General features: G+C 36.2%; 1 protein-coding gene across 1 annotated transcript in view; it reads right to left on the reverse strand.

The window, feature by feature from the left end:
- Positions 1-851: 851 nt before the first annotated feature.
- LOC121375659 (CD63 antigen-like) overlaps positions 852-27,229 on the reverse strand; it is a 26,464-nt gene continuing 86 nt past the window's right edge. The window contains exons 1-9 of the mRNA XM_041503221.1: positions 27,134-27,229; positions 12,605-12,688; positions 11,571-11,619; positions 10,402-10,454; positions 8,415-8,489; positions 7,234-7,302; positions 5,546-5,671; positions 3,469-3,555; positions 852-2,690 (exon numbers count right to left, since the gene is read on the reverse strand). The exon at positions 27,134-27,229 is cut by the window's right edge and continues 86 nt beyond it. Of these exons, the coding sequence (XP_041359155.1) occupies positions 2,529-2,690; positions 3,469-3,555; positions 5,546-5,671; positions 7,234-7,302; positions 8,415-8,489; positions 10,402-10,454; positions 11,571-11,619; positions 12,605-12,688; positions 27,134-27,190 (762 nt within the window). The 5' untranslated portion in view covers positions 27,191-27,229 and the 3' untranslated portion in view covers positions 852-2,528. The remainder of the gene's footprint in view (positions 2,691-3,468; positions 3,556-5,545; positions 5,672-7,233; positions 7,303-8,414; positions 8,490-10,401; positions 10,455-11,570; positions 11,620-12,604; positions 12,689-27,133) is intronic.

The following is a 27,229-nucleotide window of genomic DNA, read 5'->3' on the forward strand; positions in this document are numbered from 1 at the left end:
ATGATAATTTACTTCAGATAAATTAATTTATTATATAACACTTAGTGAAATATCTTAAAATATCAGTGAAATAAAAGTGTTATCAGTCACTCAGTGACGATAACACATTTCAGAGTGAAAATTTTACTATTTCACTCTAAAATGTGTTATCGTCTCTGCAGAAAGTGATATCTTCACTGTAAGAAAGCCGGAACTATTTTGCTGCTGGCATTTTAAAAATAAAGGAAAATTGCCAAGTTATATAATAAATAGAAAAGTTCATGTCTTTTGTCAAATATGATTTATATCTCATCTCGTAAAGTTTTCAATCATATCACACTCGTCGCGCAAGCGCGACTCGTGAGATATGATTGCAAATTTCACTCGATGAGATATAAATCATATTTGACAAAAAACATGAACTATGTATTAATGTTTTGTTCTTCAATAATTAGGGCATCTAAAGCATATCAATAATTAAATAATCATACACGATCTGTACTCTCACTCCCCCACGTGATCTAACATTTAACATTAAATTTTGATAAACATTCTAACAAAATATTGTCAAAATACATTGTACCGTAGCAATTTGTAATAATTGTTTATTGGTTATCTCAAATGTCTCCGAAAGACTGAGTATACAATAACTCGTTGCGTATACGTGCCTTTAAAAGTAACATAAAATGTATTTGATAAAATTAAGGATGTGACTTCAAAATCCTTTCTTACTGTGACAACAATTCGTGATATTAAATCAAATGCCCACAGTAAGCATGTTGGAACCCTCGGAATATAAACATGTTAATATTTAGCAACAAACTTCACATTTTATAACGTATGAACTCAAAAAAAAGGACACACACACACAATGACAATTAATGAATTTATAGTAAATGCATCATGATAAAGTAACAATTTCTTCTTTTTACATAATGCTATCGGATAACACATTACAAAATCATATCATTCGAAATAGCCGACATTTATATAAGCACAAAGTGATTGTCAGTTTCAAATCATTATACCCGTCTGAAGTTTTATCAACATAGACGTTAATTATACAAGATTGGGTGATTGGGGCTTCAGTCCTATTTATATAAACAGTGCCGGGATCATATCATTCAGAGTGAGTTCAAAAAGAGTGCACCGTTGAGAACATCTTGGAGAGGAAACCTACATTTTTCCATTAATAGCAAGTGATCATTTATAGTCACCTTCCCATTGGCTGGAACGAGAGCTAGCCCAACGAGGGTGTGGGATGGGCGCCATCTCGTGATGGTTATTGCCTATGTTAATATAACTTCAGACTCCCACATTTCAATGAAAGACCATATAATTCTATATACATCGTAGCATTAACTCATCAAATTATTGCAAAACTGTGATAGTTTACAAACTGAAAAAACAAGTTACGTAAACGTTAGTACTCTGCACCAACTCATATATAACACACAATAGAAAAACGGTTAACAGATCAGGATGGTATGCGTTCAATACTTATAATCGAAGAGAAATAGAAACATAATAATGACCAGCTATTTCATCTGAAAATACGAAGGCTTTACATGCATTAGGGGCGGATCCAGAACATATATTGCTGGGGGGAGGGGGGGTTCTAACGATAAAAGGGACGCATGGACCAACTTGTCAAAAGGGAAACCCAGTTGAAAAAAATTAAAGAGCCAAACAAGGGGACGGTATTTTGCCCCCCCCCCCCCCCCCCTTTCTAAGATTCGTTTCTGTGTATGCACTCAAACAACATTTAGTCACCATATAACAATGTCTTCCTGCTTTGCGTTTTCAATGTAATGGCGAAACAAAATTCTTCGTTTCGTGTACTAATCGTATTTTTGAATGATGCAATGCATGTACGAATATTTACAAGTATATTTAAAACCAAATTTTGTTTTAATTTAATTACCGGGTCGAAGACAGTAATTTAAGATTTTTAAAACATCTACCCACTCAAAACAAATTTACATATTGAAAACACGATTTTTAAAAGAAAATATGAAAAAAAACAAAGTCTGATATTTTCTCAGTGAAAATCGTAATTTAAAATAGTCAAATCTGCGTTTACCAGCCATTATTAACGTTTGTTGCATAAAATAAATAACATTTTACTATATTAACCACAGTGACGTGGTGGTTAAGCCATCAGATACAAGGCTGGTAGGTACTGGGTTCGTCTCGTCTGAGTAGATATAAGGCCATTACACCGTCGTGTCTCTCACTAACCACTTACAACCATCCATTCACCTTCTGTCCTAGACAGACAATCCCGATAGCTCGGGTGTGTGCCCTGGACAGCGTGCTTGAACTTTAATTGGATATAAGCACAGAAATAACTACAAACGAATGAACGTATTATATCATTATACGATGACCTTTTATGACAGATGAATGTTTAATCGAGTTGACCGCTTCAGGGGTCTGAATTAAAGATAGTATAACGACAATTAAAATGACATTTAAGTACCCATTCACCAACACACATTGTCTGATATTCTGAAAAGCACGTGTCATTTCACAGATTGATAAACACATTAGAATCGTTCCTTTTTCCGCGACAGGCCTGCCGGATACACGTGGTTTCCGTGGCCTGTGTTGAGCTTGCTGATTGGTAGCGGTCTTTGACTTCCGTCCGATACCCTGTTGGCTTCATGCACTCTGTTCAACACCAGACAACTTGACACCAAACACAGGATCTAAAGCGAAAGAAAGAGTTTCGGGTTGATAAAGCAGAAGTATAGATATATATATATATATATATATATATATATATATATATATATATATATATATATATATATATAAAACAATACTTCGACAATATGTTATTAATTAAACGAGCAAGCCAACGACCGAAAGATCAAACCATGTACAGTGTAACTGGTGCTCGTCTAAGACTATCAACTGTCATGACGAAATTGGCCAACTCGCCGATCTGACGACTTCTACGACTGCCCAGTTGCTAGTCTGAGCGCTCTTACAAGTCGATTCCGTCGTGTACAACTGCTACGAACGATTTGTTGTTAATTTGAGAGCACCCGTCGTAAGTTGGGAGTTTGGGAAACTACATCGCAACTGTCGAGTTGGCCAACACCATCGTGACAGTCTGTAGTTTGAACCTATCATTACAAACCAACCAGCAAGCTAGTTAACAGACCAACCAGCAAGCTAGTTAACAGACCAACCATCTAAAGAATGAGTAGAGATTTTCGTGATGGATAAAAAATACGTGAGTGCAACTTTCCCCCAGGAGTTGATCAGGTTCACTTTTGTTGAAATATTTGATAGCCATTGCGATGTATACCGAAGAAAAGCAAAATTATGAATTCATTAAAAAGCTTTTACAGTGCAGTATGTCCGTAATGTTTCACTTGCTAATTTGAAAAGCACGTCTACGGTTCTGTAATTCGGATGCGTACACAACATACGGACTTCGTTTATCAACTATATTAATCATTGTATTAACACATTTACCTGGACAAACGCTACTGCTGCTGCCACCGAGGCCCATTTTGGGATATTAGAGTTAAGCCACCCTGTTATTTTTATATAACAGCCATCCTGAAAAGAAAAAAAAAGAAAAAAAAAATATATATATATACTCTTCAAAAAAAGAAACGCAAAAGGGTACAAATGGGTTATAACTCCGATTTTATGTTTCCTACCGGTTCATGCTTTGTGAATATAAGGTCATTGCATGTCCCAAACACATTCCCACGGTTACATTCGATAAAACGCAGCTACTGTACAATAAAGTTCCAAAATGTGAATATTCGCAAAAACGCAGCCACGTGCAAACCATGTCACCACTGCACGTGCGTTGTCTGCACGTGCAACATGAACACCGACAGTATAAAAGTGCAGGGTGTTCGCTTGCCTGGCCTCTGTATCTGGCCGACAGTTGACAATCCAGGACATGCCACGTCTCAGTGAACCGCAGAGAAACAATGCCATCGGCCGACTAGACGCAGGCGAATCCAGAACGGCCGTTGCCAGGGCATTCCATGTGTCCCCAAGCACCATCTCCAGACTGTGGGACCGTTACCAGCACATGGATCAACACGTGACCTCCCTAGATCCGGTCGACCACGGGTCACTACCCCGGGCAGGACCGTTAAATCCGGTACGCCACCTTCGGGAACGATTGACTACTGCCACCTCCACAGCCGCAGCAATACCAGGTTTTGCGCAGGATATCCGACCAGACCGTACGGAACCGCCTACGTGAGGTAGGAATTCGTGGCAGACGTCCAGTTCGAGGTGTCATCTTAACACCACAACACCGTCGACTCCGACTGCAGTGGTGCCAGATTCATCGACAATGGCCTCAACTGCGATGGAGACAGGTGTGGTTCAGTGACGAGTCCCGATTTCTGCTCCGACGTCATGATGGAAGATGTCGCGTGTATAGGCGTCGTGGTGAACGTTATGCGGCAAACTGCGTGCAGGAAGTGGACAGATTCGGCGGGGGTAGTGTCATGGTGTGGGCAGCCATCTCACACACTGGCAGAACTGACCTGGTCCACGTGCAGGGCAACCTGAATGCACAGGGCTACATTGACCAGATCCTCCGGCCACACATCGTTCCAGTTATGGCCAACGCCAACGCAGTGTTCCAACATGACAACGCCAGGCCTCACACAGCACGTCTCACAACGGCTTTCCTACAGAACAACAACATTAATGTCCTTCCTTGGCCATCGATATCACCGGATTTGAACCCAATTGAGCATCTATGGGACGAGTTGGACCGACGCCTCCGACAGCGACAACCACAGCCCCAGACCCTGCCCGAGCTGGCAGCAGCCTTGCAGGCCGAGTGGGCCACCATCCCCCGGGACGCCATCCGTACTCTGGTTGCTTCAATGGGCAGGCGGTGCCAGGCAGTTGTCAACACACGCGGAGGCCACACCCGGTATTGACTCCAGATGACCTTGACCTTGGTGGTGTGTCCTATCACTTACTCACAATGGACTAGAGTGAATTGTGAACAATCCTGCAACATTTGGTAATTATCGGACTCACCATTCAATAATTAAATCTATTCTCCAAATGTTACGACAATGTGGTTTTGCGTTTCTTCTTTTGAAGAGTATATATATAGATACATTGTATATCATTTCTTCGTAATGTTTCATTAATAATAAAAACGTGGGTAGGAACTGTCTCTAATTTTCTTCATTTTCATTTTATAATTAGTTCCGTGCTTATAATCAATTAAGGTTCAAGCACACTGCCCTGGACACACACCACAGCTATCTGGGTTGTATGTCCAGGAAAGTGCGTTAGTTGTTGTTAGTTGTTGGTGGTTAGAGAAAGAGAAGTCGGTGTAGTGGCCTTGCACCTACCCACCGAGTCGTTGAAACTCGCTCTGGGTAAGAGCCGGTACAGGGTTGCGAACTCAGTACCTAACAACCTTATGTCCGATGACATAACTACTACTCCACCGAGGCCGGTGTTAACATTATTAGCACTGCTTCCATTTGTTCTTGGTAATGTATGGCGGAGGTCCGTTGTGGTGTGAAGTCCAAGCTGTCGTCGTGGCACTTACCTGCAACAACGTCGTGTTGGTCTTGGTGACCACCGTGCCGCTGTCGGGCAGTTTGAAACAGCTGTCTACTAGTGTATCTAGAGTGGCGTTGTAGCTGGTGTAGTTGTCAAACCCACAGCACTGGAGCTGCAACAGAAATTAAAATGGTCAGGATATTGAAAATATAATGCAGCAGATGTGAAGGCGATGTAAAATAATTATTATATTGTAAGCAGAGAATAATACATGAGTGGCCGTTAGATACCATTTATCTCACAAAGAGTTGTTTTAAAACGTATCTAACGAGCGAAAGCGAGTTGGATACGTTTTTAAACAACGAGTGTATTATTCTATTTCTTATATATCCTCAAAAAACAGGTTTTAAGCAAATTTTAACATATTTTTTCGATTAAAATATATTTACAACCATTTGCACTTGTTGACTTACGCGTGAAAGATACATGATTGCCAGGTTAACTATACGTCACAATATAATCGATTTCCCTCGTGTTGTTTTTCATTGGATATATGGCATTGGTGACCTAGTCATCACCTAGGAGCAACCAGTCGTATGTCTTGAAATTGTTAACACACGTACATGTGTTATCATAAAGAACGAATGTATTATCATAAAGAACGAATGATGTTCTCACCAACGGGTGTGTAAGAAATTAAATTAATTTAATGTACATGTATAACCTTTCTCTCGGTTAATATCTAATATCCAAAATACTTTTACATGTTTTTTGGAGGTCGGATTTTTATGGGGTTTTTTGTAGTTTTTTTGTTGTTTTTTTGTGGGTGGAAGAGCGTTCTTTTTTTCACTAATTGTTAACAAAGCAGATAATTTCCGTTGCACCACCCTTCTCCTCTCAATACTCTTTATAGGGTTTCGTGAGTCCACATAAACATGGGATCTATATATATATATATATATATATATATATATATATATATATATATATTATATATATATATATATATATTCATTAGAAATGAAATCCTTGAGATACTATTAAAGTTGGTTGTCACTGTAGCCATTTCGAGTATATACTTTTTAACTTACAATTTATGAATACTAATATCTGTGATTTCAGTGCATGTATGGTCATTACAATCGACAATGTTTCTAATAGCTGCTCGGTGTGTATTTGTTTTACAACAATTTTGTGCGTTACAATGTTGTTTTTTTCTTTTACGTGCCGAAGAAATTATTGAAATAATTCGATCAAAGGAGAACCCCAAATGTATGTATCGATATGATAATATGAAACGTTTTCAATGCGAGTATATTAATCCACTGTCTTATTTAATTGTTTTAATGGCTACGATCGCCGGATACAGCAGGCTTGTTAATTTGATCAAGGCTTTCAAATGTCTAGTAGTCCATGAAGCTAAGCCTTGACATAACGTAGATAGTTGAGATTTATTTTGATGAGCTACGAAATGTCTCACAGCGGCGTGACGTCATAGGGATGCGCGAGATCGTTTTAACAGATGTGTCATGGATATTCGCAACACCGTTTTATTTAACACCACATGGATAATAATAATGAATAAAATTCCGCTACGTTCAGAAGTCACATATTCCGCAACACTTTATGAGCGACTACTGTTTGTCATGGCTTGCATCTTGCTAAAAACATTCCGCCCTGACACATCAATATAAACGGGCCAGTGGACTCGTGAAACATTTGCAGAAGACACACCTGTGTTTGCAGAAAGTTCCTGGTTTCCTGGTTAAATTCGTTCCAACCAGATCTTGTGTATTCTGGAAGCTGTAAAATATCAAGCGGTGAATAATAAATATTGAGAAGATAAAATGAAGTAAGCTAGACAATCGGGAGAGTAAATATGTTCTCCAGACAGGTGAGAGGAACAAACAAGGGGAGACAAATGTGTGTCGGTCTTGCAAGACAAATACCGTACGCTGTACTGTGTTTGATTAGAAATGTGGCCCAACATCCTTGATACATTTTGTGTAACTTCTTTTCATGCACTTTGTGTTTCTGATGCAAAGAGCACACAGACACACGGCCCAAAGCTTAAAAAACACACTGCGTAAAGCTTAGAACAAATACAAATTTAAAATCAGTTCAAATAGCTGTTGTCGTTGTAGTAGCTGTTCTTTTTATTTATAGTAGCAATAGATGAAGTAGTTGATGTTGTAGAAGTAGTAGAAATAGTTGTAGTTGTAGTTGTTGTAGCAGCAGCAGCAGCAGCAGCAGCAGCAGCAGCAGCAGCAGTAGCAGTAGCAGTAGCAGTAGCAGTAGTAGTAGTAGTAGTAGTAGTAGTAATTATAGGGCTTGAAATAGGAAGTAAAATATGGCCTGCTGTTATGTTTTCAAAATAGCAGGTCAAGAGAAATATGGCTTGCTAAGAAACAATATGGCCTCATCGAAATAAGACAGCGTGTGGTTTGGAGTAGTGTGTGAAAAGGTAGGATGTTTGAGATGTTTTAGAGCATTATGGAATTAAAATGTAACAGAATCCTGATCGTGTCTTGAAACATTACCTGCGATTTTTTGTTACCTTTAGCAGGTGAATTTCTATTTGAACTGCTAAAATAGACTCTCAAAAATAGACTGCTTTTCGCATTTCGCAGGCTGCTATTTGAGCCTTGAACTATAATTGCTATTGAATAGTAGTTGTAGTAGTTGTAGTTTTAGTAGTGTCGTTGTTGTTGCTGCTGTAGAAGTGGTCGTTATAGTAGGTCGGTTTATTGATTGATTCGTTTCACTTTAGACTGTCTTTTATTTTGTTTTCATGTTTTTGTTTGTTTTGTTTCTTCGGCAGGTAGCAAGTTTGGTTGATGGTATGTACAGGTAGTGTCTGTGTGTGTTTGTTGTGTATGACTTTAAAAACAATCTAATCTCTGTTTGATACTTACACGTCCTTTCTGCACATATGCTGCTACTACTCCGGCTATCTCGAGAAATAGAAGCGTGGTCACCAAACCTACATACTGAAACGTGAAGAAGAAACATAGTTTAATACAGGCATAATATGAAACATTACCGGCTCCATGAATTATAGTAGAGCCGTGAAATCGTGCAAATGGTGATACAAGCACCAAATTTAGTACTATATTTCCCACTGGCATGCTTAAAGGAACATTCCTGAGTTTGCTACATTGTAAGATGTTTCCGACTAATACAATATTTCTACGATTAAACTTACATATTAAATATATTTTCTTGTTTAGAATATCAGTGTCTGTATAGTCCATGTGTTTCTGGTCGTCTTAATATTTGTAAGAAGCTTTAACTGGATTTTGTTTTCGTACGTACGAAACAAAAATATTTTAGGAAATTAAATGAAATTTAACTTAGTACAAATATTAGAACGATCAGACACACGTTTAATATACAGCCACTAATATTTTATGCAGAAAAATTTATTTGATATGTAATTACAATTGTTAAAATGTCTCTGTTAGTCGATAACATCTTAAAAATTGCAGCAACTCAGGAATGTCTCTTTAAGAAATTAGGTGTTTGAAAATACAAAATTGTAGCCATTTGTTTTAAAGATGGCCGCCAAAATTACCTGCCGAGAATTATTTTTTTTCAAATAGAAACCCGTTGTACTTGGATGATGTGTTTTTAATTTGTATGTTTTCAGGCATGCTGGATTCATTTCTTTTTTTTTCTAGTTTCGAAGCTTCAAGTTGATATTTAAAATATGGTTATTCGTCAACCCGGCTGTTTCTCGAATCAGAGAAACCTACTCACTATGGTCTTTATATACTAAAATATATACAGTTATATGTATAAGATATAGATACCTGGATTACTCGTTATAAAAAATATGATTGTTATAGAAAGCTACAAAAAGACATAATTGTATCTATATAATATAAGGAAGGAAGGACATGTTTTATTTAACGACGCACTCAACACACTTTATTTTCGGTTTTATGGCGTCGGATATATGGTTACGTACCACACAGATATTGAGAGAGAAACCCCATTGTCGCCACTTCATGGGCTAGTCTTTTCGATTAGCAGCAAGGGATCTTTTATATGCACCATCCCACAGACAGGATAACACATACCACGCCTTTGATATACCAGTCGTGGTGCACTGGCTGGAGCGAGAAATTGCCCAATGGGCCCACCGACGGGGATCTATCCCAGACCGACCACACATCAAGCGAACGCTTTACCACTGGGCTACATCCCGCCCCTATAATAGAGTTAAATCTGCAGAAGTGACCAACCGCCAATCACATACTTCCCGTGATGCGCCATATAATCACATACTTCCCGTGATGCGCCATATAATCACATACTTCCCGTGATGCGCCATATTCTTCGATTTCTGTATATTACAATAACTGTTTAGCTCAACAATGACCTACAGATAAGGCGGTTGACGCCATCCAACTGTAGGGAAGGTATCCTCCCATTTGTTACACGTTTCTGTATATTACAATAACTGTTTAGCTCAACAATGACCTACAGATAAGGCGGTTGACGCCATCCAACTGTAGGGAAGGTATCCTCCCATTTGTTACACGTCCTATTTCGTACACATCTTATAACAACATAGGTTATGGAATAAAGTTGAATTGAATTGAACCGTTGAATTGGACTAGACTGTCCCACTAAGGTTATAGGGGTTTGCTTAATTAGTTCCTAAGCTGGTTGTGTAAGAACTGGGATGTGTAACAAATGGGATGTGTAACAAATGGCAGACAACCATAGGGAAAGGACATAGATATAGTTAACCTGTAGTTCTGTTTATATTAAAGTATTTTCGAATGAAAAAGTACGTGAATATAATAAGCTTTTGATATATCTGAAGTCAATTCCAGTAATATTTAATATTTCCTAACAGTTTATATCTTATATTATATAAATTTATGCACTTACTGTTTGGAGAAGACACTGACTCTCAATAATAGCGCCAATGCAGCCAATCACACCTGGAATATAGAAAAATATGCATCAGAAAGAAAGAAATGTTTTATTTAACGACGCACTCAACATATTTCATTTACGGTTATATGGCGTCAGATATATGGTTAAGGACCACACAGATATTGAGACAGGAAACCTGCTGTCGCCACTTCATGGGTCATATGCATCAGATGCTTTATATCAATTCATAATTTGTTTTTAAAAAAACCATAGTACCAAATCGTCCTAAATTAATTTTTATTTATAAATCGGGCTAGGATTTAGCTCAGTCGGTTGAGTGCTCGCCTGATGTGCTTACGTCGCAGGATCGAACCACCTCGGTGGATCCTTTCAGCTGATTGTGTTTCTCTCGTTACAACCAGTGCATCACAACGGGTCAAAGGCCGTGGTATGTGCTTTCCTGTCTGTGGAAAGGTGTATAGAAAAGATCCCTTGCTGCATTAGGACAAATATAGCGGATGTCCTCTGTCAGAATAATGTTTGACATCCAATAGACGATGATTAATTAATCAATGTGTTCTCGTAGTGTCGTTAAACAAAACACACTTTAACTTAATGTTTATAGTACCTCAAACAAGTTTGGGGCGGAACGTAGCCCAGTGGTACAGCGCTCGCTCGATGCGCGGTAGGTGTGGGATCGATCCCCGTCAATGGGCCCATTGGGCTACTTCCTGTTCCAGCCAGTGCACCACGACTAGTATATCAAAGGCCATGGTATGTACTACTCTGTCTGCGGGATGGTGCATATAAAAGATCCCTTGCTGCTAATCGAAAAAAGTAACCTATGAAGTGGCGACAGCGGGTTTCTTCTTTCAATATCTGTGTGGTCCTTAACTATATGTCTGACGCCATATAACCGTAAATAAAACGTATTGAGTGTGTTGTTAAATAAAACATTTATTTATTTATTTCAAACACGTTTTACCACATAATAATTTCGTGTAATATTTGGACAACTACAAGTAACATACTGAAAAGATACCTGTTGTTTTTCCTATGCTAGACGATGTAATTAATAAGTTATTGGTTCGTTATAAAAGATCTATTAGACGGAAACCATTTTGAAATGTATGGTTACAAAGAATGAACGTCCGTTTAAAACTATTGATAATAACCCTTACCTATTACGAGAATGACTGCTCCAACTGCTACAAGTGTGTAGGAAAGAAGCTGAATAATAACAAAACACAAATATTGCTCATAAATATAAAATATAATATGTATATGTTTAAAGATATTTTGGAATTCAATTTAGATATTTAATTTATCATGCTAGGTTTATATTTAATTTTAATTTTTCAACACATTTTCGTTATATTATGGTGGGAATATATTTTACTTATGATCGTCGTTATCATCATCATCGCCAAATCATCATCATCATTTTTATCATTATCATTTTTGCCAAATTCTTGATCAGTAGAATCTTGGCTAAGATATCAGGCATTATTTTATCTCTGACTGTTCACATTTAAACGCCTGCTATATATCAAAGGATGTGGTATGTGCTATCCTGTCTGTGGAAATGTTTATATTAAGACGTCAGACGTTCCAAATATCTGACATCTAATAACCAATGATAATTAATCAATGGTTTCTAACTTTCCAGTGGTATCGTTAAACAAACCAAACTTTAAACTGTACAGGTTTAATATAGTGTTTTTGGTTTTGGCAATTTGCAGTGGACTTAAGTTTAGCTAAAGAAAAAATATTTTTAAACATGCATTTGTAGTTAAATACCTTTTAGGAATGACACTTTTTGATTCGTCGCCTTATTTATTTACGACTGATAAGAACGAACTGTTTGCGTTTCGTAATGTTTGACTCATGCCCATGGGTGATATAGAGAAGTGTTTGTAATCTGTCAAGTGCAAGTTTGTAATGTTTTAGCTGCAAAGTCTCACGAGGTTTCCAAACACCAATCACAGTTTGTTGTATTTAACAAGAGTTTAGGGAAATATTTCACCTTTTAAATCGCACGTTAATGCTGACATTTGCAGCTGGCTATTTGCATTCAGCGAAATATAAAGACTAACTCTGGTAGTATTCTGTTGTATAAACGTATCACTGTGTAATATCAAATAAAAGGAATATTTCAGTTTAAAGCAAATAGGAATTATCTCTAGAAGTGGGAAAGTGAAACAAAAATACTCACAAAGGCTCCAGAAAAGAATTCGCTGAGTGCTGAGTTGGTACCTAGCGTCCACCATATAAATATAAACACAAACAGACCAAGTAACTGAAATTGAATTTTTTAAATATTAATTTAGAATTGCATAATGAACCAACAGTAGAATTATATATATATATATATATATATATATATATATATACTCTTCAAAAAAGTAGGGGAACCTGGAATATTAATGTTAATATCAACTATTAGACCGAACATACGTTTTGACCACAGACATCCTAGTAAAGAACGTTCAGGTCTGTTTATCAACACATCGAAAAACATTCCATAGTTTGCGCATGCATCACGCAGTTGCCCCGTACACGTGCGTGTGGTGTAATTCTCGATTTTGACAATTTCCAGGAAGGTCCACTAATCATTGTGGAACATTATTCTTGTCAATCTTTTTCATTCTGTTTATTGTTTGAATTTGCGATTTACCGATAAAAAACATCAACTTTCAACTTTCACTTCTGACCTCAATCGTCCTTCAAGATCTTTGGTGGTCATAAAACCTACTGTAATACTGAACTACCAGTTGTAATGCTTGCCCATTTAATTCACTATTATCATATAACCATTCCCCACATCTAATATACCTTACAATTTTGGCAATTGTAAATTCTTATTAGAGTTTCCCTACTTTTTTGAAGAGTATATATATATATATAGCATGTGTTTCGATGAGCATAAGTATTCGGTTCTAAAGCATGTCAATATTTGTAAACAGACAGTTGTTATTCAGATAGCTACCTTTTTATTAGTATTTCTACGCTTCACAGGAACACTAAACTGGTGTCGCTAAGTAGTTACGTTTATCACACGTGCGTCAACAAATGCAGCATGCATCAGCAGTAAATATTGTTAACTACGTAACGTGTTTCGGTGAGTGATACCTTTAATTGTATAGCTTACAGCAAAAAATTTCCAACACAGTTCTTGTTAGTGTTTTATCAAAACATATATGTTGTTCAACAAACAGGCACTTATAATAATTTATAAAAAATGTTTTAAATATTTTAAGGCAAATTACAAAATGGAGTCCTCGAGAACCAATGTTAACCGACAACATTTTAGGAAAACGAATATAATAATTCTGATGTCTTGCAATCGTGTTATAAGATGAGCAAATGAATGGTTCTAATGCTAAAATTGTTTGTTAATAAATGTATAAACAGATGTGTGTGTGTGTGTGTGTGTGTGTGTGTGTGTGTGCGTGTGCGTACGTGCGGGTGTGTACATGCGTGCGTGCGTGTATGTAATCCCTAAAATTTTCAGAAAAAAATACACATATACAAATATATACAAATATATACATACATACATATGCATATGCATATACATATACATATACATATACACATACACATACACATACACATACACATACACATATACATACATACATACATACATACATACATGGGGTCAAAATCAAACATTATGTGAGAGAAAAGAAATATGAATAATTTATCTTGCAATTATATTTTATCGACCTTCGAAATTTCACTATAACCAGCATTTGAGATCTGCAGACCGTGCGGATTAAATCTGACCTTTTGAAACCCAGTACGTGTCAGTCCACTGAAGACTTTGTTTTGAACTTGTAATTTGAGTTTAATTACGAACGTGACAAAAGACCCGCAACAAATCTTAGCGATACCAGCATTTTATGGCCTGATTAACAGAGGATTGTGTTTGGTGGCTCTATTCATGCAATCCCTATTCATGCATTCGCTGTTTCGGTCCATAAAGCCAAGGATAAGCATATTTATGTATATGTGCATATGTATATATGTTGATGAGTGTTTTTTTAACGGATATAAATGTGTTTACATTATACAGTCAAGGTGTGTGTTACGTATCTTCTTAATGAAGTTACAATATGTCCTCTCACGGCAGGTGGTTCCGTTATATAGGTTCATGGGCGTACATAGGATTTTGAAAAGGGGGGTTCCAAAATAGATTGCAGAGATATTGGGCATATATTTCTATGTTGAGTAAATATAATAATGTCAGATATCAATGTCAGATATATTAAATTATAAAAAAAGCGATTTCAGGGGGGGTTCGGTCGAACCCATCGAACCCCCCCCCCCCCCCCCCCCCCCCCTATGTACGCCCATGAGGTTAATATGTACTATACAAGATAATTTAAGTTACTATAATGCATTAAATATATTATATTAATTAATTCCTAGCCAGGTTTTAATTATAAAAAATGGGGGAAAGAGGCGCAAACTTTATTAAAATTTTAAGTGTTACTAAATCTCAGAAAATCCTAAATTTTAAACATTATTCCCTCTTGGTTAATATTGCTTGGATCACATAAATAGTAACAGCATATAGTGACTGCATCTACAGCCATCATTCATGGGTTCGTGAAGCAATTAAAACTATCATCCATTGGATTAGGAAGCAACTACAACCATCACCCACTGGGTCATGAAGTTAACAGAGCTACTGATATTCAGCCCCACATTACTGACATCTATTCCATATTACATTCGTGTATGTTATACAGACGTTACTATTACAGTGATAAATTAAATGTTGGTATATAATACCAAGTGTTTTCTTTTTTCTTCTATCAGTATCAGTGTGACTTGAGATTGAGACACACACAGAGACTCTCAGTGGCAAATCTAAGAGGGCCCAGGGCTTACATTTTGCGACAATTATATATATATATATATATATATACAGACCTTCCTATTTAAGGTGCGCGGGTACAGACCACGTAATTTCAATCTGGCGAGTGTGAAAAATAACGCACGTTACACTTAACAAAACTGCGTACGTAAAATAATTTTGTATATTGATTTCCACTATTTACCTTATGTAGCTGATAGAAAGATCCGTTTAATAATACAATTTTTTTTTTTTACGAGAACGGTAGCGTCCATGCAAGATTTTAATATATGACTGGTACTTATCTTTGCTATACAAATCGGAAAACACAGGTTTAATAGACATCTTCGAAGACGTACCAATCCGATCAAAATCCTTTGCCTATTTAATTTATTATTAATTAGAAACAGTCCACTTTTGTTAGGTAACAGACACAACGTCTGATAAGGATAACTCATTTATACTGTTCATATAGTTATGACAAAAAAAGAAATAGTGGCTTATGTAGCCTACACAAATGAACTCGTTACGGAAATCAGCGAAGTCGGTAAAATTGTCTCGATTAGTTCATAACTGTTAGCCTACAAAGCTTACGTAAGGTCCCGAAAATGGCAATCGTGTAATTTTATACTTTGTTTAAAAAAAATTTTTTTAATTAGACGGAATAATAAAAAGAAGGGGAAAAAATTATGATGGGTATGTAGGAATAAGCCTAGGTCTTTTTTTTACGTCTATTATTTTTCTTTTTTATCTTTAAAAAAATCAAATAAAACTTCATTTAAATATTTGCATTTCAGCCAGAGGTTAATGAATGTTCATATGTTATTTAGATATGTATATATGTACACACTATAGTAACAGTAATCAATGATAATTTCCGACTATTTAATTTTTGTTTCGTTTGTTAGAAAGTCACAGACCGTGTGACTGGAACATGATTTGATGCACAGTAGTCTGTGGCATATTGACCAATCAGAGCTATCGGAGTCAGATTATTTTTACTCTTGGAATTCTGCACGCACACGCTGATCTACTTGACAACTTATTACGCATCGATGATGGTGTCTAAAATTATGGGGTTTTTTTTTTTTATTATCTTCTTTATTATGGCATCCCACGTTTGGAATGAAATCCTTTGCAATGACAATTTTTTTTCTTCAGAGTTTGTGTATTTTGTTATTAACAACATTGGGGCCATTCTAGATCAATGACGTAACGCCGTCAGAGTTGTTCGTAACTTGTAGCGGTAGGTTAAATGACTTGTTACAAAATGTTGATGAGGGGATTGGTTGCGTAATTGTTGAATTAAAAATGCGAGTGCGAGTGCGAATAATATTTGCATGCTCATATACCACTAGAGTTGCGAGCATGTCCGTCCCGGGGCTGTCTCTGGATAGCCAGTGAGTTGCTCCGGGACAGAAATTTTGAAATTTACATCCAAAAATTAATTAGTGGGCCTTTAAAATTTTGATGCGCATCTCTAATTAATATAATTAATAAAAAAAAAAAAATCTACTCATTAACCTTGGTCGCTAGATTAGATTGGGCGGTCAATTTTTTTTTAGATAGATAACTAGTTTAACGGGGGGGGGGGGGGTGAAAATCGACAGAATTTTGAAAATAGCAATTAGTAAAAGAAATTAGTAGGATTAAAAAAAATAATAATAAAAAAATTTACAAACCAAAAATAAAATGAATTGACTGCTCGGCCGCATATTTATATAATTTGGAGCATTTTTGAAGGACAGTCCAAAAATAAATAAGAGAAAGAAGAGAGGATCGGACTATTTAATAATATTTTTAAAAAAGAAGTAATTTCGACATAACATTTTGAACGAAGGTCTAAAAGTTTAAAGTCCGACCTATATGGTCCGGGCTGGGGGGGGGGGGGGGGGGGGGGGGGGGGGGGGGGGGGTAAGTTTGAGGTGGGACGGAATTTGAAATACGAATTTAGTAGTTGGTTAAAAATGACACGCGAATGTCAATGTCCCAACTAACACTATGAATTGAAGTAATTGTAGCACACGTTTCACGAGTTATTATTATTTTTTTTAATGTTTTAATAATATGAGTCAGTGCACACCTGAGATGCTTGGGTCGTAGTTCATGAACCACCTTCTCGGAACCAGTGTTTTTTTCCCCATCCCAACTATCCTAATCATATTCGTTGTACATAATAATGACATTCAAGACAAGTTTATTCCTATATATGTTTAGCTGCACGTTCATCAAACCATCTAACACTGAAAAGGTATATATATAATTGTGTGGATCAACTTATCTGAATAGTACATATTGTACTTCAAAAATCAAATGGTCTGAATCAGTGTATACATGTCATAATTATATTTCTATAGTACTACTCCTGAAACCTTTTAATAAACTATTACTCCATTCCTGAAAGGGAAACGTCAGACTACACTAATGAACCAAACAACAGAAAATTAAAAGAAAACATTATTGGTTCATTTTTGCAACATAAGTCTCTACATTTACATGTACCAATTACTAAATAAATGCTTGATTTTCACTCGCCTTAGCATTTTGACGAGTGCGCCTAAGCGTTTTGAGGTGTGCTATTTTTCACTCGCCTTTGTTTTTCAAAAGGCAAGGACTGTATATATATATTATATATATTAATACGTTGGAGAATCCGAGAAATCCCTTCAGGAACGTTTGTCGCCTTCGGCCCCATGTCACTGGGGATCCCTAAAATTAATGGGTTTTCTAGATCCACCACTAGAGACACACAGAGCGAGAGAGAGAGAGAGTTTCCGATGTAGTTGCGTACACATCCCTGTCGAATGCACTTTGGATAGGAACCGTTGCTAAGATGCGAACCTAGTGCCTACTAGCCGATTGTTTAATCAAATCGCAACTAAGGCAGGTGGATGCAAGTATATGTTAGCAGGCTTACGGAAGTTAGTGCTAAAAGCGTTCGCTGTCCATACGTTAAGAAGGATGTCAAGGAGATACTGATAATAACTGAGCGGAAAGAACAAACACGATGAATGACTTCTTCTTTTTAGTAGTCGATGTAGTAAAAGTAGTTGTAGTGATTGTAGTAGTAGGAGGAGTAGTAGCAATAGTATTAGTAATAATAATAATTGTAGTAGTAGTAGTAGTAGTAGTAGTAGTAGTAGCAAAATTAGTAGTAGTAGTAGCAGGAGTAGAATTATTAGTAGCAGCAGTAGAAGTAATAGAAAAAGTAGTAGTAGTAACAAAAGTAGTAGTAGTAGCAGCAGCAGTAATAGTAGTAGTAGTAGTAGTAGTAGTAGTAGTAGTAGTAGTAGTAGTAGTAGTAGTAGCAAAATTAGTAGTAGTAGCAGTAGTAGATTATTAGTAGCAACAGTAGAAGTAATAGCAAAAGTAATAGTAGTAGTAGTAGCAAAGGTAATAGTAGTAGTAGCAGCAGTAATAGTAGTAGTAGTAGTAGCGAAATTAGTAGTAGTAGCAGTAGTAGAATTATTATTAATAGAAGTAGTAGAAGTAATAGCAAAAGCAGTAGTAGTAGCAGCAGCAGCACAGGTAATAGTAGTAGTAGTAGTAGTAGTAGTAGTAGTAGTAGTAGTAGTAGTAGAAGTAGTAATAGTAGTAGTACCGAACGCTGTAGTAGTAGAAGTAGTAATAGTAGTAGTACCGAACGCTGTAGTAGTAGAAGTAGTAATAGTAGTAGTAAAACATGTACTACTCAGCGGGTAGATGTAAGACCACTACACCGACTTCTCTCTCACTAACCACTAACAGACAGTCCAGATAGCTGAGGTGTGCTCAAGACAGCGTGCGTGAACTTTGGTTGGATGAAAGCATGAAAATTAGTATAAACGAACGAAACTCGTTACCTACATAAAGTTTCGCCTTGCCAAGTCGTGAAATCGATATGTCACCGTGCACTTGATGATTAGTGACCGAATGATAAGGCACGAGTTGTGTTTATAACTAATTTAAAACTAATTACATGTACAGTGATAAAACATGACTATAAAATAAAATAATAACCTGACAAAGCAAAGGCCGTTTATTTTGATAATGGCTCTTAATCGGTTATCAAGACCTACCTATACAGGCTAGTATCTCAATTATGCACATTAATTAGTTATCGAGTGGTATACATGTCTGTTATCTCAGTTATAAATATTAATTAGTTACCAAGACGTATACATCACTGAGAATGAATGTTGTTAAAAAAAGGAGAGACTTAATATATAAGTGAGTGGTTATTATTATTAAGACAAAACTTCATGTGCAAAAATTGTCACATTTTAGTTTATATTCTATATTTTTAATAGTCATGAAAGATACACGAACAGACTTTTGAAATTACAAAAATAAATACAATCATAATGTTATAACAATGGTGTCATATCCTCGCGTGAAAATGTTTTGGAACCGGCCTCGGTGGCGTCGTGGTTAGGCCATCTGTCTACAGGCTGGTAGGTACTGGGTTCGGATCCCAGTCGAGGCATGGGATTTTTAATCCAGATACCGACTCCAAACCCTGAGTGAGTGTTCCGCAAGGCTTAGTGGGTAGGTGTAAACTACTTGCACAGACCAGTGATCCATAACTGATTCAACAAAGGCCATGGTCCTCCTACAGACGGAGTTGGAGCTATATATTGTGGTCAGGACCAGCTCTCGTGTGCAGGAAAAGCACCTGATAATGAGCGATTGCTGGGTGCCTTTAAGACTCTTATGAACTATTTTGGAATCAGTCTTGTATTGAGATACGATATCGAATATCCTAATGGAAGATTCGTAATCAGCATGTAGGGTAGGGCTTCTATTATGCTCTTTAAAAATGCTGTTGTTTTAGTGTATCACTGGCGACTATAGTAACAAATACAGCGATCAACAAAAGATACGCGAATTTTTTAATCGATTTTTTTTTCAAAATAAAATCAATTCGGTAAATGTACAGTCCAAATGGGACTAAGATGTTCACAAACTAATGATGATTTTGACAAACAGAACTAAATGACAAAGATGTTCACAAGTTAATGATGAATTTAGCAAACGCAAAACTAAATGGGATACTAACTGAACCATTTTAAATAAATTAAAGAAAAGTTAATTAATTAATTAAATTATTTGTTGTTCAGTATATTGTTGTCAATAAGACAATAAGACCTTCGTTTTTAGAATGAAGTAGCTTTAATATGAAATACTGTTCACATGACACGTATTTTATTCCTATTATTCCCATCATTACGTCAATTTACTGCTTCTTTCAACTCGTCCATTTGATTTAATTTTATATATGAACGCCGAAGATCTCATAAACAGTGAGTGGCGTGGTCCATCTCGGTAGAGTGCTCGCCTGAGGTGCATTGGAAGTAGGATCGAACCCCCTTGGTGGACCCAATTTGTGATTGGGTTTTTATCCCATCCCAGACAGTGCCCAACGACTGATATATCAAAGAGCGTGGTATATGCCCTCCTGTCTGTGTGACGTACATGACACATTTGACATCAAATAGCGATGATTAACAAATTAATGTGTTCTAGTAGTGTCGTTAAACAAAACAAACTTTTGTATTTCACGGAGAAGAACTCGCTTTAAGGAGATACGTGGTGTGGACGTTTTTGCTTAGTTTTCTGTGTTATCCCACACCTAGATTGTTTGGGAAACCGCTAATTTGCTTTGTGGAAGCACATACCAATGTTGACACCCTCAAGTGAATTATAGGCCTATAACGATTTGTGGGGGGGTTTAATTCACAGAACCTATGTTTACATTTGAATATGCCTCAGCCACAGAGAAGAAGAGGCAGCTACGAATAAGCATAAATGAATCTATTTGGAATATTTAAATTTAGTGGATCTTATTAAATATGTGCAGAAAGCTGTACTCGATATAGAACAAAATATTTTGGGTCTAAACTTTAAACTGCATGATAAAATACATGTGTACAAATATTTTTAAATACAGATATCTAAATTAACCACAATTATGTAGTATATATTTGCAGTTCTATAACAGTGATTGTGGGAAATTTTATTCCAGTACTGAATAAAGCAAAACCACAAAAAAAATCGAAGAAAAAAACCCAATACACTCACACGTTTATACCAAGACGACACATGCAATTACACACCATCAGAATAAAGGAAGGAAATGGGGGTTTTAACGACGCTATTTTATTCACGGTTATATGGCGTCGGACGTATGGTTAAAGGCACATACCCTAGTTTTTAAACACTAATGCATATTTTTAACTATTATAACTGTTTTTGATAACTTAAATCATACTTTACTTAGATGTTATTGTTTAGATTATCGATTTCCGTACATTCGAAGTGTTTTTGGTCATCCTGGTGTTTTTAATATCACAAAATGCATTTCTCATATTTTTAAAAACGCACGTGCGTCTGAGAAGTAACAGTCATGGAGTCGAGTTTTAGTCTATTTTAGAGGGTATTTCACCATTTTAAAGTCACAGACTCCTGTTTCACTCAGTTGTAACTGTATCCAAATGTGTTACAGGTTTGTAGATTAACGAAACTTAGTGTTAATTTTCACGGGTTGAAACTAGGGTATATCCCTTTAAGGACCACACAGATATATTGAGAGACGAAACCCGCCGTCGCCACTTCATGGGCTACCCTTTTCGATCAGCAGCAGGGATCTTTTATATACACAATCCCACAGACAGGATAATACATACCATGGCCTTTGATATACCAGTCGTGGTGCACTGCCTGGAACAAGAAACAGCCCAATGGTAAAATTGGCTGTGTCCTGCGATCATTTAGGCATATTTTGACAATCTACCGAGTTAATTTCACCATGCAATTCTTGGATATATCAATTAGTAGTTATGTTTGAGTGAAAAATGTAAAACTGGCCAAATACAACATCACTGTCCCTTTTCATAAACAACTCCTCGGAAGTGGCAGTTCTCCTATAGACAAGGTACTTGATAGAAATTCATGGAATCAACCATTATTTTGCCGAAGCATTGTGCAGAGATACGGTTTTGTCGTTCAGATTCTTATTTTCTTTCGCGCTAATCTACTTGACTGTCTTATAATGTACAATAACAACGTTAAATTATTTAAAATTCTTACAAAAAGATTTTTCAAAATATTTTGTTTAAAATATTTATACTAACTGTTTCCATGACTATTTTCTCTTGACATTCAGTTCCTAAGCTACTACATGAACGACTCGGGGTGAAGGGTGGTCGATTTTCAGTCACTCACCATTCCCCGTGTTGCGGATATCAGCCAATATTGGTTGTGGTCCGCTCATAAATATATAGTTCCATGAAATGTATAAATGTATGTATTATGCGCTCGCGTGCGTGCGTCAGTGCGTGCGTCATTGCGTGCGTGTGTGGGTGTGTATGGATAGAAATACTGTGTGTATTTATGGATAGAAAGACATATAGTGAAAGGAAGAGAGGTAGAGAATGAGACAGATAGTCAGACAGAGAAGTAGAGAGAGAGTGGGATAGATATGCAGAGAGAGATAAGAAAGATAGGAGAGGGAGAGAAAGAGAGGGGAAGAGAGAGGGAGGGGGTGACAGAGAGAGAGAGAGAGAGAGAGAGAGAGAGAGAGAGAGAGAGAGAGAGAGAGAGAGAGAGAGAGAGAGAGGGGGAGAGAGAGAGAGAGAGAGAGAGAGAGAGAGAGAGAGAGAGAGAGAGAGAGAGAGAGAGAGAGAGAGAGAGAGAGAGAGAGAGAGGGGGGCAAGAGAGAGGGGGGTGACAGAGACAGAGAGAGATGGGGGTGCTAGGGGGACCAGGCTAATATTGGTATAATAGATAAGATACGGTGTGTGTCCTTAAAAATCTACTTGTAGGTTACACATTCACCGTTTACTGTAGTTCACCAAGGTAAACATCTACGGTCCGTTTTTTAACATTTTGACATTTATTGGCCCGATGTTTACAACTTGAACAGCAAAAACAAGCGTGCAGTTTCCGCTCAGATTTCAGGCGGAATCGATACAACCATGGAATTAATTATTTCGTGGCGAAATATGAGATGTACCAATAAATATAAACACTTACTGTATAAAGAAAACTGCCCGAGTCACGTTTTACGCATAAATAGACAGTTTGTCCCAACAGTAATCCTGCATTAATCCAATTTTCAGTTACGAACAAAATCTCGAATATTCCCGCCGGCCATTGTGAGCATATTTAAAATGTGATTGAAAACTGTTGGCGGAATCGGATTATTTGTATTATTATTCGTATCGGGTTCACGAGTTTATTCCACGATATTTAATGGAATATCACGTTTAATAATAATACATAAATAAACTTAATTAATGAATAATATTTTTTTTAAATCAATTAATTGATTATAAATTAATAATAACAATTAAATAATATAATACAAAATTAATTAATTAATACTTAATAAATAATAATATAATAATAAATTACTGAATAATGTTAGTAATTATAATAAATAAATAACATAATAAATAAATTATTGATTGAATAATAATGATAATAAATAAATTAATTAATTAATTTTATTATTAACTAAATAAAATGTTGTTTTCATTTATAAATGTTTCCGTTACACACACACACACACACACTTATATACACACAAAACAGAAGGGGGTGGGGGAGACAGACATAGAGGGATGAAACGGGGTGGCAAGATATCACGCATTTGTTTGTTAGAACATGTTTAGTAATTAATGCATAACTGTGACTTGATGACAACTGCTGCTTGTGGTGACTGCCTTGTACCTGTTTGCACATTGGCTAAACCGATGTGTACTCTGATTTCTACTTAACCGTTTGAACATTAAATGTGCCTTGCAACCATATGAATATGTTTAGTAATTAATGACAACTGCTGCTTGTAATGACTGCCTTGTACCTGTCTGCACACTGGTGTGCACTTGACAATAACATGCAAGTAGTGGGATGGATGTGTATCATTCCTGTTCTTTTGTTGGTACCAGGATTACTTCAGGTAAGTTTACTGTTAACATGTTCATGCATTTATGTTAATTTCTAAATGTTATGGTTAACATTTGAGACTTAATGCTTGATATATTATGTAGTTGAACATACTTTTTCAGTACTTTATTTAAGTACATTGCTGTGGAGATTTGTAATGTAACTACATACAACTTATAGTACAAGTTTTGAAAGTAGTTACATGAATATGTTTTCAAGGAATAAATTACATGGAGCTGACAATCATTATAACATGTTAGATTTACATGTATAAATTGTTTTCAACTGCCAGTTTAACTTTCAAATTGTCTGTTTCCCCATTCTTTGTGTGTCTAGATTATATATATATATATATATATATATATATATATATATATATATAAAAAATTGTTTGTTGTTTTTTTAACTGAATAAAACCCCTAAAATAACTAATGACCAGTAATTATAGCTAAAAAAAAGAAATGAAATTAAAACCAAAAAGAAGAAGAAAAAAAAAAGAAGAAAAACCTTTGAAACACATGTAAGCAATGGCCTGTAATAATAATATTTAAAAAACAATTACTAAAGGAAATAATAATTTGGAAAAAGTAAATAAATGAAGGCCTTAAAATAAGTAATGACCTGTACTAACAATCATTATTTTTTTAATAATAATAAAAAAGAATAATACACCCAAAACTTTAATGTGATAATATTATTAACAATGCATATAATGCAACCCCACACAAAGCACATATGTAGAAACAAAAATAACAAAATAAATAAATTTAATAATCAATTCCATTCAGTTCCGCAATATTTCTTTTTACTGGGTGTACGTAAAATGCTTGATACGAATAATTCTCGTTCCGCAAAATTTTCATTCCGCATTTTCGATGTGCCAGGATAAAAATAGCTTTCAAATGTTTAAATGTGTCATCTTCAAACATCTAATCCTGGAAAGGTTACCAAAGGTATTGTACTTAATATTTTTGTCTAAAATTTATTAAAATATGTTGTTGTACGTGTTGAGGCTCTTAAATAAAGCACATATGCCTGATTTTATTAAATCGTGATTGCAAATGGAAAATTCGATCCAATGGATAAACGTTACGGCACAGCAATAAACATCACAATAATAAATATCGTGCCGGAGACGTTTATCTTGATGAACTACGTTTACTGGTGTATGTATTCAAATGCAAATTCTTGTCAAAATAAATTATGTGAACAATGCCACAATATTACGAGAAACTGAAATGCATGAATATTAATGTAGCTTGACCACAATCATTTGTATTATCCACCCGTAACCCTACGTACTGCTTCCTTTGAATGTTACAATTTCAGACATCTTTGTTATTTGCACCACGACTGGCATATAAAAGGCCGTGGTATGTACTATCCTGTCTGTGGGATGGTACATATAAAAGATCCCTTGCTGCTAATCGAAAATAGTAGCCCATGAAGTGGAGACAGCGGCTTTCCTCCCTCAATATCTGTGTGGTCCTTAACCATATGTCCGACGTCATATAACCGTAAATAAAATGTGTTGAGTGCGTTGTTAAATAAAACATTTCCTTCCTTTGTTATTTCTATCCTATAGAGGAATCCCTACTTGTAATCATCAAAGAGTTTTTGAAAGGCATTTCTGTATTTTATATTAATTAAGACCTATTTCTTAAACTGGACTATATCAGGCTACTGCAGACAATCAACCATTTGGCTCGTGCTTATATCAAATGATGGTTCAAGCACGACTGTGTTGGGCATATCCTCCGAGATTCCCCGGTGGATGTGTCCAAAACAGGTTACCTGCAGACAGTAACAACACAGGGAATAGTGGCCAGTGTATTGATACCTAAATGAAATAAATTCTTATTACCATTGTTTTATTTGTCCAAGTGTGTATATATGTGTAATTATAGTAGGTTATATGTGTGGACCTGTATGAGAACTATAATATCATGATATAGCGAGCATTAGATCCGGATTAGGATTACGGTTCAAACCTGGATTAAGGTTAAGAGGATTAGTTTTAATCCCATCTTGCCATTTTGCACTTAAACAACAACAAAAAAACGTATCACCAAACAGAATGGAATTTTAATACTCTCGGTGATACAGGTGCTGTACAAATCGCCACGTGTTGTATACATTGTGTTATATTAGCTCACTCTAATTAATAATGTAAATTAAAGCACGAAAAACGAAATGAACCAATACTAGTGAAAAACTGCCATTAGACAAATAAGTATTTAGATGTATATGTATTAAAATGTGTTCTCGTAAGCATTGTTGTTTACCTATCGGGGCCGTCGGAGTCGAAGGGATGAGTGGAGGAAGTGTGTGTGTGTGTGGGGGGGGGGGGGGGTTGGGGGCTATGTGAAAACACGATCACTTCAAATCTACACGTTCTACTTTTAAAATGATTGAAAACTATGAAGTCTACGATGGTGAGCGTAAACACATATGCATTGCAAAACTCTTCCTCAGCACTCCGTCGCCAAACTATACCCCACCCCACCCCACCCCACCCCAAGAAGATCATGACCTTTCGTTTCCAATATTATTCATTATAAAATTTAAGGTTATATACCCATCCCCTTACAGTTAAGTATTTTCTACGATGAGACCGATTCCTGTAATTTCGATATTTTAAGAGTTAAGACGGGTAGCAAGTGGTTATTAGAAGTATTTTTACACTTAAGTATAGCTTTGCTTTCTAGTATTAAGCCACGCAAAACAAAATTACAACAAATAGTTTAATTTGTTTTAGCTTTAAAAACAAAACTCCGAACAACACCAGAAGGTACGTTTCTTGTGGAAATGTTCATATATCTCAAGTCGTTGAATAACATCGAACAGAACTGTGAAATTTCATATCGAGAGACTATACGGAAACTACAGGAATTAGAAGTAAAATATGTTTCGGAACAAAATGTTGTGAAAAAAAAAAGTATAACTTACCCAGAAGACAAAGTTAATTGCGATAAATGCTATTCGGGTCCATCCTGACACCGCCATGCTTTGTTCTGCTGTTTGTTTTCTTATCCCAGAAACATA

This window comes from Gigantopelta aegis, chromosome 6 (assembly GCF_016097555.1).
Source record: "Gigantopelta aegis isolate Gae_Host chromosome 6, Gae_host_genome, whole genome shotgun sequence".
NCBI lineage: Eukaryota > Metazoa > Mollusca > Gastropoda > Neomphalida > Peltospiridae > Gigantopelta > Gigantopelta aegis.